Below are 13,659 nucleotides of genomic sequence, written 5' to 3'. Positions count from 1 at the left end.
TAACCGACTGAGCCACCCAGGCGCCCCCATGATGCAGTTTCAATGTCGCCTGCCCCAACAGTGCCCACCACTGCCACCCCAGCCCAGCCGAACACACTGCTGTACTCCACTCCAGCCTCTGGGTGTCACTGCTGCCCCCCAGTGACTTGGAACCATAGAGCCCTCCTTGGTGAGTATAAAGGACCCCAATAGGCCAACGTGATCACGCAAATAACTCTTGCCCTGCATCCTAACTTCATCTTTCTTCCAGAAAGAGACAGATGGCCAACCATGGAGTGAACACCATGTTCCGGACACTTTCCACACATCATATAGTTTAATCCTCACAACAGCAACACCTCCCAAAGCACCTTACTTTGCAGATGAAGAAAATGAGATCCAGAGAAGTTAAGTAACTTACTCAAAGTTAAAAACAAAAAACAAAAAACAAAAAACAAGCAAGGGGGAGGGCGCGTGCTGGAACCTGAGTTTGAAGCCAAATTCTATGACCTTTCCACTATCCAATTTAGCCTCCCTTGAGATATCAGACTCTAAGCTATGGAGCTACGGGCCCTAGTTAAATCAAATGGCTTTACCATGACCCTCAGGGATGCTGGAACCTGTGAGAAAACCAGCTTTGATCAAAGGCACAATCTCAACAGGGCAGGCAAACCAGTGCCTCCTTCCCTGCAGAAATCATGGTCTAGTGCCCTCTTGTGGCTCAATGTGGAACTGGAGTGAATGTGAATGGGAGACCCTTGAGGGTGGACTGGAGGATTCAGGATTCATCCCCTTCCCACTAGATTCCTAAATTCTTTCTCCCAGGACTGGTCCCACAGTCCCATCTGTAGCTGACAGGCTTAGTCAATTACAGTAGCCCCGAATGGGATCATCTAGCGAATGGGGAGCTACCCCAGGCAAGAACAGCAGTAAAACTCCACGGGACCCCATCTGCAAGAGGCTGGGTGCTCCTGAATTAGTCTGCACAGAAATTCCCCACATCCAGAGCGCCTGGGACACTCTGCCCCCTGGTACCCCAACTGAGTCTATCAGTGGGAACCAGCTATCTCCCTGCTCTTTTGAAAGACAGGTGCCTTAGTCACTTTGTCACCTTTTCCAGATATACTCCATCTTGGTCCTTCTGTTGCCTTCCTCAGCTTGGCCCAGGTGCTACCTCCACCCACATAACTCCCTCTAGTCCCATGCTTCAAGGACCCGGAAATGTCACTGCCTATCACCTCTGTGAGACTCCCATCATACTACATGCCAGTTTGGCCTCTGGGCGCCCATCACGTGCCAGGCACCTACCGTAATCTCGTCTAATCCCGACAACTATTCTACAAAGATGGACACAGTTAGCCTGATCTTTCAGAGAAGGAAACTGAGGCTCAGGGAAGTTAAACAACGTGGGTAAACTGACACAGGGGCAGAGCCAGGATTTAAACTGAAGGCCGCGTGGCCAAAGAAGCCACTATTCTCCCTACCACACCGAGCTGCCTCCCAGACAAAAGAGCCATTGAAAATCTCAGGCGCCAGAATTATTCTAACAGAAGGCCTTGCATTAGAAGCTTAATCCGTCAGGGTGAGCGTGCTGAGCTAGAAGGAGAAAAGACTGGAAGCAGAAAGAACAGATGAGAGCCATAGGAAGTATCTGTGCCCGTGGGGATGAAGTTCTGGAGTGTGGTAATGAGAAGAGGAAGAAAATGAGAGGAACGGCACACGCGTGCGTGCATACACACTCCCTCGTGAAATCTTACAATAGCATCATTGCATTATTAGCATTATCTCCGTTTTTCAGGTGAGGAAACTGAGGATCGAAAAAGTAGCCAGTCCAAGGTCACAGAGCTGGTAAGAGTCAGAGTTGTGATCTCAAGCCATACATAAGCAGGGTTGCATACACAGACAACCTCCAATCTAGCAGGAGGGCCATGAACGTCAGCTTCACCCCTGCTCTTCAAAGTACCAGCCTCAAAAAAGCGTCAGAAACGAGTAGGTGGGGAAAGACTGACCCCAACAGAGAGGGTCCCATCTGCAGCCCCGGGATGGGTCTCAGGACAGCATCGCAGGACGCGGCTCTGTGAGCCGAACACCCACCACGAAAGCAGAAGACCTCATCTCCAAAGCCGACAACCACAGTAGTGGGACAGGGCTCATGTATGGACCAACTAGCGGATGGGGCCAGACAGCACCTGCTCAATATGAGACTGCCCAGAACAGACAGAAAAGAGCCAAGTACTCACAGAAAGGAAACGGTCCAAACCAGCTTGTCCAGGCAGGGCCCGTCAACTTACGTGGGGATCTCTGAGGGAGAAACAGAGCCCAGAAAGACTAAAAGACAGGCACCAAGGTCTCACACCTGGTAATCATCAGGACCTGGTATTTACTGAGCAGTCACCTGGTGTCTAACTGACCCCCAAGCTTGGCATGAGGGGAAGGGGGCAGGGAGCAATGAGCGATCCCCCACACTTGCGTCAGTATATCAAACAGCCTGGGGGAGTTCATAAAGCTCAATTCTTCTGGGACACTAACCCCACAGCGTAACCACCTCTAAACTTCTTTGTGTCCACATCAAGACTGATCTTCGTGGGCAGGAACTACGTCCCGTTCATTCATCTCCATTACCCCTGTGCAAATGTGCGGATCCCTCCTGCTGCTGCTGCAGAGACAGACCAGAGGGGAAGAGGAGTGACTTCCGTCCACGCAGGGCACTCTCCCAGCCACGTCCCGGGGAGCTCAGGCCCAGGAGACTCCCGTGGCTGGGCTGCAGTTACGGTGAAGGCAGGACCAGCTCTGCAGAGAGAAGCCCCGCCTCAGGGACAGGCGACCTCCCTGCTCATCCCTGGCTCAAGAAAGCGTCTGAAAGCCAGGTCTGCCAGCCAGCGCACATCTCACCAGGCTAGAGCCACATCCCCAGCTCAGGCTGGTGCTGGCCTTCACCAGCCTCCTACCGTCTCATGCGCAGCACTGCCCTCTGGTGGCCACCGGGGTCCACACGTAGCTGAACTTGGCAAGCAGGAAGCCAAAGGCTTTAGAGCTTGTTTACGAAGACCTCAGACGTGATGTGCACAGCGAACAGAAGACATGCGCTTGTGCCTGCGCAAAGACACCCCCAGATGCGCACACACAGCCTAGTTTACCGTGGGAGGCAGCAAGGTTAGGACAGCGAGTCTAAGATTGCTCCCTTCATTTTCTCTCCTTGCAAGAGACTAGGGGCTCCTTTCCCTTCCTCTGGAAGAGCCCAAATCCCTCAGCCCCACAGCAGCCGCTAGCAGAGGGTGGGGAAGGAAAGCCACACCAGCTGGGGAGGCAGGGCCCCACGCCAGGACTCACTGGGTGATTGAGCCAAGCCCATCCACCTCCCTTGAGCCCCACGTTCCTCCTTGGTAAAACTGGGTTGGACCCCAGTTATTTCCAAACCCCTTTCCAGATCAGGTGATTTATGGTTCAAAGTCTTGATCTTCTTCCTAACTCAAAAATACCCCCAGACATCTAGAAATAGAAACAATCCACATGGCACCCCACTGTTTAGACAGCCCATGAAGCACGTTACCACATCCATCTGACCATGACCCCATGAGGGAGACAGGCAGGAGTACCCCAACTCCCAGAAAGAAAAACCAAGGCCAAGGAGGTTCTGTGATGCGGTGAGCCCTCCAGCCAAGCAGCAGCAAAACAGGGTGTTTCCACAAAGGCAGGCCCTGCGGTCTCAGCAGGACTCCCGCCGTCTCCACAGGGACAGCTGTAGCCATCCTCCCTGCGTCCAGCTCATCCCCGTGGAGAGGCAGACGGAGCTTCTGTGAGCAATGGGGCACAGCGCAGGCGAGAGGAAGGGTGGAGGAGAGGAAAGCCGGCTGGTCTGAGGAGGCAGCAAGAGAAGAGCCATGAAATCAGGGAAGACGCTCTCCACACCAGCTCCCAGCTCTAGCTGCTCGGCACTGTAGACATCCCCCTTCTGCTCCGCGTCCATCAGCAGTCTTGAAACCCCGAAGCTCTACCTGCGAGAAGCCCCCTTGCCCTCCACTCTCTCACCCGAGCTCTCTCGGGCGACGGGCAGTCAGGGACACGATCCTGCTGACCACACCTCAGCCCAGAGCGGAGCTGGCGGGGACCCAGCCGTCGCCTTCCTCAATCCCCGCCGGACTCAGCCGGCACCCGGTCTCCTGGGGGAGCTGACCTGACCTAAGGCCAAGACACCACAGGGTGGTCAAGGAGGCCTGGGAAGAGGGCTTGGCTGAGACACCGCCCTGGGGGAAGGTGCTGCGGGGAGCGGGTCATGGAGGCAAGCCCCCAGGCCTCCCCGACTGAGACTGCCTGTCTGTGACCCCATCAGCCAGTGCTGCCAGGCCAGCCCCATCCCCACCATCTCATTCGCCTTCCCCTCTGACCGCACCGCCAGGGCAATTCTCATCCACAGACCCGGAATGTTACAAAATAAACGACCCTTCTAGGCCTTCATGTCGACCCTCTTTTTAATTCTTTTTTTTTTTTTTTAATGTTTTATTTTATATTTGAGAGACAGAAAGATAGTGCAGAGGAGGGGCACAGAGACAGAAACAGAATCTGAAGCAAGTCCCAGGCTCCAAGCTGTCAGCATAGAGCCCGATGTGGGGCTCGAACTCATAAGTAGTGAGATCATGACCTGAGCCAAAGTCAAACGCTCAACCAACTGAGCCACCCAGGCACCCCCGACCCTCTTTTTAATTCTTAACGGAGCACGATGGTCGTGTATTCACGAATGACTATACAAATGTGTGTGTCTACCAACATATACCAGCCCAAGAGTCCAGACACTACAGCTTGACATTAAACGTCAGCCCACTCTGTGCAAAATTAAGCAAGTCAAATTCGCTATCTAGGCTCGTACTGCACCTGTAAAATGGGATTCATATTAACTAACAGTACCTCTCTCCTAGGGTTCATGTGAGATCGTAATCAACTATTACTTCCAAAGTGCTTGACACAAGGTCTACAACACAGGAAGCACTCGGTACAAGTTAACTGTTGGTATATGTTGACGACTTTCTCTTTGCTGGGCGTGATACAGGGCACTGCCCCTCAGAGCACTGCTAAGAAATAGTTACCGCTATGCTCAACTTACAGATAAGGCAACAGAGGCCCAGAAGAGGTAAGGGGCTTGTCCGAACCTAGGGAGAGGCCAGGCCCCGAGGATCAGCTGGGGAAACCCAGCCACCGCGTTCCTCTCCATGCTTGATGATTCTGAGGAAGGAATCCCAAATCTCCTACCACCCAGACCAGGCACACTGGTGATGGGACAAGGCAGGTGGAAGGAGGGCCGGGGGACAGAGGTGAGGCTGGAGAGAGAGGATGGGCTCCCCAGCCCTGCACGTAAACAGAGAAAGCCTCACCGAGTGAATCTGTAATTGGCGAGGGCCGCAGGCTACGAGGAGCCGTGTGGCTGCCAGCCTCATCTAGTTGCTGCCTCTGGGGACCCCGGATTTGGAAACATCGCCCCAGAGGGAGACACAGTCGTGGGCAAAGCTCTGGCTTTGACAGAGCAGAAGAGGGTGACGCCTGCCCCAGCACCTGAGAGAGGGACCCTCCAGTAACCCGGCGCCACAGGCAAGTCGTTGGCTCTGTCTGGGCCTCTCGCAGTCCCCTTGGGCAGAAACATGAGGGAGGGGACGCCTGCAGCCGATCCTTCCCGCCATGAGTTCTGGTGAGCCCTGCACAAAATTAAGGATCCTCATGGGGATTCCCAGGGCTCCAGTGGGCACTGAGCTTCTGTTATGACTTCAGTGGAGTCCTCATCCTTGGTGATCCAACCCATCAAACAGGAGCAGCAAACATGCCTGGTCTCCAGGAATATGTGTTTCCCAAAGGGAAGGCGAGTGAGGCTCATGGGATAACAGACGACTTGAGCGGCTGACAGCCACCACCAGATCTGGTGAGGGGCGGGGCAAATGCAGCCTCCACTCAGGCCACACCTAGACCCATCTTCCAGGACTCTCAGCTGTCCTCCAATCCCTCACAGACAGACCGTTTCCAGAATGCTGCCCCCCGTGGGAGAAAGAACTTTCTGGATGAAAATGGAGCCACAGATGTCTAGCCAAAGGACCACCACCAGAGAGAAGAGTCCATGGAACCAGAGAAGTCATGACTGGAGCACCACAGAAGGAGTCACGAGACTCTTCTACAGCTTTATGCAACTCAACCCTTTTCTTTATTTTGTTGATCGGTACAATGGGACTGCTTATGATCCCTGCTTATGCGCTTCAAGTAGCTGTGGCCAAAATAAACCCAACCACTGTAAACTGGAAAGCATAAGAGAAATGCTGAGGTGTTCAGGAGGTAAAGAATTTGCTGAACAGAAACAAAAGGCAGGACCTGACCGGTACTAGGAGATAGTCTTTTGAGACCCAGCCTGGCCCTCCAGTGGTCCAGTGCTGAGAATCTCCTCTGTCACCCAGCCTGACCCCTCCTCTCATTTTCCCTGCTCCCCCTGCCAATCAACCCACCCCTCCCCTGGAACAGAGCCAAGAGGGAGAGTCTGGGCTTCAGGTCACCTATCCTACTGTCTACCCACCTCCCTCCCAAACCCAGGCTCTTCTAAGCCTTTTGGATTATGGACACACCAAGGTTTTTTAATTACGCATGCTTTAGCAATAAAAATTTTATCTTGTGACCCCAGAACGCTCCTATTTATTAAATCATATGCTTGTGTATCTTCAGTCCATATGCTAAATATTGAACATTCCCTTTTCTAGACAAGAATAACTTGAAATGGAAGTTCTAGCATGTTCCTCTCACATCCAGAGGAGGTCTCTGCTGGGGCAATGACTGGAAGCTTTGCAGAGGGAGGTCTCCTTCTTGCCTTGAGCGCAGAGTAGAGAACAGACAGCCATGAAGCCGGGTGTCTGGCCTCTCAGACAGAGGCTGCAGGCCCCGGTACCTTGCTAAGTGTGGCATTTGGTCTGGGCAGTTGAGTCCAAACTGTGTGGCTCCTTCTAGGTGAGTCAGAGTTCTCTAGAAGTAGGAAGGGAAGGAAGAAGGAAGGGGAAAATGGCCAATGGCCAGAGAGCGATCAGCCCTGCCCTCTTCTGGGGTGCATCACAAAGGTCAGCTACCAACCCCAAAGACGGTGCCCTTAGAAGTGGCCTCACAGAGCCTTGTAGGGGTGTTCCTTGAGCTAGGATGGCAGATGTCCAAGATGGAAGGGGCACCGCCCCATGGCCTCAATTCATAGCTGAATTTATAGGCTCAGAAAGGCTACAGCACCTCCTAAGGCTCACAGTGGGTTAGGGGCACGACCAGTGGTAGGACTCATGGTGACTCATCCCTTTCTCTAAGTCTACCTTCCCTCTGGCCACCTGGAAGCCCCGAAGGGAGGCCAGAGACCGTGCCTGTGATCCCAGCATAAACCAAGGAACCGAGTCCAGTGGCAGGAGAGATGCCACAATACTGGCAAAGGTCATCCCGAGAGAAGGTCACGGCCCACCCACACTCCCACTTAAGAGTCAGCTGGGGCGAGGGCTCCCCCATTACACTCGGGAGAGAAAGAGAAGGCAGCAGACAGGGACAGGCGGGGCAAGGACAGACAGCATCCCAGGGGAGCAGACATCAGGCCCCTCCCTTCTTCACAGCCGCAAGTGCCACTCCAGCCAGGCAGGACCCTGAGCTGCCTCCCAGGCCCCAGGCTCAGCCCTCCAGGGACCAGTCCCCAAAGGCTCTCAACGCTAGGGTCAGGTTGGGCCGGTGTTCCCCAAAACCACCACATGCTCAGGTCCCCCTGGAGCTGTAGAGATGATACCCTGGGCCCCAGACTGTGCCGGGAAAGACTCACTTGGGCTTGTGGGGGCTGAAAACTCTGTCTCCAAGCAAAATCCCAGGACCTCTGGAGTCCAGGGTCCCCAGTTTTCATTCCAGAAGTGCCCCACTCCCCAGAGCTGCCACCACTCCCCCTTCCAAATCTCACCACAAAGGCCTCCAGATTGAGCCCACCTCCCTCAGGCCTAGCCTAACTCCCAAGAGCCTGGCTGAGCTCCATGATGCCCTTGGGGCCTGGCTCACACCCCTGCCTGCATCCCAGCTCTCAAGGGTAATTGTCAAGGCTGGCTCTTCCCTTGATCCTTAGAAAGGCTAAGTATCAAGGAGTCAATACAGCAGCCAAAGCCCGAAAGATCCTTCACCCAGCCAGGCAAGGGCCTGCAGGGAAGACCGGGGACACAGAAGGACCTGAGAGCTGCAAACACCAGCCATCCTGGGGTGGCTCCTGCAGAGACCCAGTTGGTGGCTCAGAGTCCCAGCCAAGAAAGAGCTCATGGTATTCCCAAGGCGGGGTAGCCAGTCCCAGGAACTCTGGGCCCTGTGAGCCATCTCCTCCCCTTTGATCTTCAGACAGTCAAAGAAGACACCATTCAGATCCAACCCCAGGCAGGCTTGACCTAGACAGTGGGCCCACCTCCCAGCCACCGCCCTCTGCCTTTGTGACGTCAGAGCCTGGTGGGGCCAGAGCGCAGCAGGGCAGTGCGTGGACCCTTCTAGGTAAGGTTACTGTGTGCCTTGGGCTCCAGAGGAACTGGCCTCCTAAACAGAAAGAGGCCAAGGGAGAGGGCCCTTGGGGAGGAGCAGAGGGGAGACCCACACTTCTGCCCTGATGCCTTACAGCGGCTTCCCTCCTGATACCAACGGGACAGCCCCCTGCTCCATCAGAGGCACCCTCAGCCAGCCTCCAATGGGTACACAACAGCCAAGCCACACACGACCCTTAGAGAAAGACCATGAGTCACCTCTCAACTGTCTTAAAATTTACGTATTGTCAGTTAAACACTGAGGGAGGGACCTTAGAACTCTACGGTCCCACAACATCTGTGGAAGCCAGCCCCCCCAGTTCCTGTAGCTAGGCCTGATGTCGAAATCTGTCTACACCCCAGCCTCTTCTTCATCCCCCAGAGTCTGCCCAAGCTGCACCCCTAAGCATCCACCAGCAAGAGCTTCAGGCTAGTAGAAGATTGCAGGACCCCTCAACTCTGCATCTCTGATAGCGTCAGAAATTGGAAGATCACGCTTTCCTCCGGCCGAGCCCCGGCTTCAACTCAAGCCCCCTTGCCAGATCATGCTGAAGTCGGGCCTCCTGCCCTGCAGTGAGAGCTTCTGTCTGTCCTTAAGGCCCTCCTCCCGGCCTGCTTCCACAGGCTTCCAGGCAGAATTGGGGCCTCAGCTTTGGTGTTGGACGGACAGAGATCCAAGCCTGGCTCTCCACTGGGGCTACGTGCCCCCAAACATTACTCTGCCACCCTGAGCTTCCATTCCCTTGGGTAAAACAGGACACGGTGACATCTGCTTCCCAGGCTGAGCATGACTCCCCCTGCCTCCCTCCACTGATCTCTGCCTCTGGGCTAGAAGACGAAGCCCTTCCCCGAGTTCAGTCAATACCAGCCATAGATGTAACAGGGCACTGGGGAAAAGATGGGGTGAGGAAGGGTCATCAAACCCATGACCTCTGACCTGCCTCTCCCCCACCTGCCACTCCACACAGCTCCTGTGGGAATCCAGTTCCCTGGCTCTTAGGTGTTGGGGTGGATTTAAAGAGAGGAATCCCATCTGCAGAGTCCCAAAGCAAGGATGGGGACACACACACAGTCTCCCAATACACTCCCTAACCACCGTCCTCCTGTATGTCCCACTGGAGTCCTCCAACACCCAAGGGGACAAGAGACTGCCCCATCCCCACCCATCACCCACCTTTCCAGCACCTCTGTCTCGGAACCACTGCCTGGAAAGAGAAGCCAACTCTCCTCGATCAAACTGCTTCCCCAAGCATCGCTTTCAGAGGAGCGCTGAAAACCTCTGCCTAGCTACAGAGAGCCTACGTGATTGTGGCCATCCCTGCCTCCCTCTGGCTTCCTACAGATACACGTATCCTGGAAGCAAAGAACAAGCTGAATAAGGCTCCCCAGCTCCCAGAGACCCACACCAGGCCCCCTTCTCTCCAATCCTTGGCCCACTAATCCCCCTGGAAATCCCTAGATCCCACTCCTGAGCCCCTGGACCCACTGCTATGCTCTCCCCACCCCAGCCCCCACAGCCCGATGGTGCACTTCCCAGCTGGAGTTTCCCTGACGATCCCGCTCCAGACCCTCCTCCAGGCATCCTCCCGGATGCTGGAATGCTGTGGCCTGCAGGGCAGGAGAGGCAGAGTTGGGTCCATCCTGTTTAGCCCCTGCCCCCCTCCAACCCCTCCCACCTTGGCTGTTTGTCTTATTATCCCAGGCCCACCCGCTGAAGGTAGTGAGGACGTGAGCAGCAGAGCTAAGATGTGGGTCAAGCTGGTCTCCTGGGCCAGGAGTCAGAGACATCTCCTGGGCCATACATTTCCTCAAACTGTTAGTGGCAAGAACACGAGCACACTCTCCATGAAACCAAAAGGGCTGGCGGGCTTTCTTGGGAGAGCAGGACTGCAATTCCTCCCGGCCTGGCCGCCCCATCTCTGAGGCAAAGGGACGGTTGCCACCTGGGAGAGCAGCACCAATGGCAGACTTAGCAGGTCTTGAGTCCACCCCTAACGCCGTCCTGAGACCCCAGCCAAGACTTCAGTGTGAATCCCTCTTGGGTTCCTACTCACTTTGAGGGACCCCAAGGGGTGTGGACCTCGGGAGGGGGATAAGAGAGCTATGCCCTGGGCAACCCCAGTGCGTCCACACCCATCTCTGGATGTCAAAATGGGAGGGAGGGGGGTCACCTGGCCCTGAGGTCAGTGGAAGAAAAGATGGCCAGCTTCCCTGGACCCTGAGCTCTTCTTCCCTGGGGCTCACAGTTCTATCCCCGACCCCTACCCAAGGTTGGGGGGAGGGGGACGGGTGGGAAATACGGGCCACCATAGGTCTCGCTCAGATGGGGCAGAACCAAACAAAACGCTGATCCGAGTTGGATTTTCCCCAAAAAAACGCATCTGCAAGATCATATAACCCCCATCCCCAAGACACGCCAGTCCCCTCTGCTCCGTTCTCCATCCTGACTCGGAATTACCGGAGCAGTCATCAAAGCTCACAAGGACGGGATCTGTAGGCGCCCAGATGCAGATGAGGGTGGGAAAGGCGGGGGTGTCTCGGAAATGCCCAAAATGGGGTTGGAGAGGGCGGGCGAGAGGGAAAGGGAAGAGGTAGGCGTCCATGATGGCCACGACATGTCCAAAGTCTCCCCGCGAGCAGCCAGCTCCCAACTTGTTTACTTGTCAGCGTGCTTTGCGGTTTCCAAAAGGAAATAGTTAAACATCTCGGCTGGATCGCAAACAGTCCCTGTCACCTTCCCTACCGGCTAAGCGCCGCCGCTGTCACTGCCGCCGCCTCTGCCGGGAATCGAACCTCGTCTACTTTATTCCACTCGAGCGTGGCCAAACTGTTGCTATTCAGTGGGGGGCAAAGAACTCGACGAGCCACAGCGGGTGGGGGCGGGGGCGGGAGCTGGGCCCCGCAAGCCCTCGGCCGGCTGGGGTCCCCTCCGAGGAGAGGCACACACGCAAGCCCCGGCTCACGCGTGCCGGGGCCGGATCACCTGGACTCCGCCACCCGAAAGCATCTCCCGAGCCACGGCGAGCCTGACGCGCGCCCGGCGGACGGCGGGCAGCAGCGAGCTGGGGCGGGCGGGCGGAGGGCCGGCTCCCGGCCGAGGGCGGGCGGGCGGGCGTGGGGGAGACGCGGAGCGAGAGGGGAGGCGGGCTGGGGAAGCTGCCGCCCGACTTACATGGAAGTGATATTCCTTGAGATGTCTGTGATGTTGATGCTGGCGTTCCCATTGCTGTTCCCTGAATCCTGCCCTTCCAGGAGGGGGAAGAGGTTCCCATCGTCCGGCCGCCGGCAATTGATCTCAGTCTTGCTGCAGACACAATTTGCAGGGCAAGCCAGCACGGAGCCCACATAGTCCAGCCAGACGCTTCCCAGCAAGAAAATCCGCCAGAAACTACACTTGGCTGGGCAAAGAGAGACATCCATCTCCGATCGTGGCTTCTAAAAAAGAGGAGGAGGAGAGGAGAGGGGGGTGGGGTGGGGGGAGTGGGGAGAGCTGGGGGGGAAGGAAACAAAGACGGCGAGGGAGGGGGGAAGGGGGAGGGGGGGCCTCTGCCTTTGAAACGCCGTGCGATCAGATGCAAAATCCTTCAGCGTCTGAAACCATCGCGGCCGCCGCCGCCGCCGCCGCCGCTGCCGCCGCCGCCGCCGCCGGGTGGGAGCCGCGGGGAGCGCCTAGTGGCGCGGTCTGCCTGGCATGGTGGCCGGCTCGGCGCTCGCCGGCTCGCCGGGTCCGGGGGCTCGGGAAGCGAGCCGCGCTCTCCGACTCCGAGACTTTGCAGGGTTGCAACAGACGGTAGGGAGGCAAAAAAGAAAAAGAAGGGAAAAAAAAGAAAAGGAAAAATATGGTGCTAAAGTCACCAAGTCCCACCTACTGGGCAGAATTAAAACGGACACACCTGCAAAACACACACACACACATACACTCACGCAGACACACACCCGGAGCCCGGGGGAAGGAGGAGGAGGAGGATGCAGTCGGAGCTGCAGCAGCCGCCGCGAATGGCTCGTCGCGCGCCTGCAGAAATGTACAAGTGCTCAGAGCCTTACGAAACGCACGGGTTATCGGAGCGTCTTCCTCGGCTCCCTCCCTCTCTTCCCCTCCCTCCTCCCCTCCCTCCTCGCGGCCTCCTCCCCCCCGCCCCGGCTGGGAGCGGCAGGAGAGCGGAATCTCCCCCCTCCCTCCTCTCCCCCTCCCCTTCCCCACACCCCACTCTCTCCCCGCCCGTCCTCTCCCCTCCTCCCTCCCCACCCACCCACCCACTCTCCGGCTCGCGGCTCGCGGCTCTCGCCCGCACCGCCACCCGCAGCCGCGCGGCCGCCCGCCCGCTCCACGCCTCGCGGCCCGGCGCCCGCTCGCCGCGGCCAAGGGGAAACCAAGACGGAAGGGAAAAAGTTGCAGTTGGGATTGAGAGGGTCTGGGCTGGGGAGGGGGAGTTAGCGAGCTGGCTTGCGCGACGCCGAAAGGCGCTCTCCTTTCCACTTTTTGGCCCTCGCGCTGCCCGGTGTTTTGCTGCAATCCGGACCGCGAGAGGAAGTGAAATGGACGCAGCCGAGGTGACCGGGGAGTGCTCCCGAGTCTGGGTGGGGGGCACAGGCCCGAAAACGGCGACGGGGGAGGGGGGTTCGGGAGCGCACTGGAACCGCAGAGAAGCACCCAGAGCCAGGGACGGGTGGCCGCGGACGCGCGGTTCTCCGTCTAAATGACACTTATTTCCGTGATCGAGAGTCTGGGAGCTGGGCTCGGCTGGGAGGGGACTGAGGGGCACGGGAGGGGCTGGTGCCCCCACCCTGCACCCCCTGCGCCTTCTTGGCGGTGGGCTTTGCGTTCGGCGTTGGGAGGGGAGGGATGGAACCAGCGCCCCAAGGACTGCGCTAGGGAGCCGAGGTGGCCCCGGGCGAGTCGTGCGTGGGAGAGAAACGGCCGGGGAAATTGAGATGCAAGGGGCATTTTTTGGCAAGCAGACCAGCACCGTCAGAGGCCGGCTTCTTGGGCTCGGCTCTCGGGTGCGCTGCTCTGGCTGCCCGGTGAGGGGGCGGGCGGGCTGCTTTCTCCGGATTCGGGGGCGCAGAACCTCCCTTCTTCCCTCCCACACAAGCACCCCTTCCTGGTAGGGGCGCAGAGCAGGTGCAGCCTTTGACGCGAGCTCGGATCCCA

General features: G+C 57.2%; 1 protein-coding gene across 1 annotated transcript in view; it reads right to left on the bottom strand.

Annotated features, from left to right (window-relative positions):
* NTRK3 (neurotrophic receptor tyrosine kinase 3) overlaps positions 1-12,614 on the bottom strand; it is a 397,129-nt gene extending 384,515 nt beyond the window's left edge. The window contains 2 exon segments of the mRNA XM_045448711.1: positions 11,680-12,275; positions 12,444-12,614. Of these exon segments, the coding sequence (XP_045304667.1) occupies positions 11,680-11,927 (248 nt within the window). The 5' untranslated portion in view covers positions 11,928-12,275; positions 12,444-12,614.
* Between the last annotated feature and the right edge of the window lie 1,045 nt (positions 12,615-13,659).

The sequence above is a fragment of the Leopardus geoffroyi genome, chromosome B3 (genome assembly GCF_018350155.1).
Source record: "Leopardus geoffroyi isolate Oge1 chromosome B3, O.geoffroyi_Oge1_pat1.0, whole genome shotgun sequence".
In the NCBI taxonomy this organism is placed as follows: domain Eukaryota; kingdom Metazoa; phylum Chordata; class Mammalia; order Carnivora; family Felidae; genus Leopardus; species Leopardus geoffroyi.
This window is presented reverse-complemented; position numbering and strand designations above follow the sequence as displayed.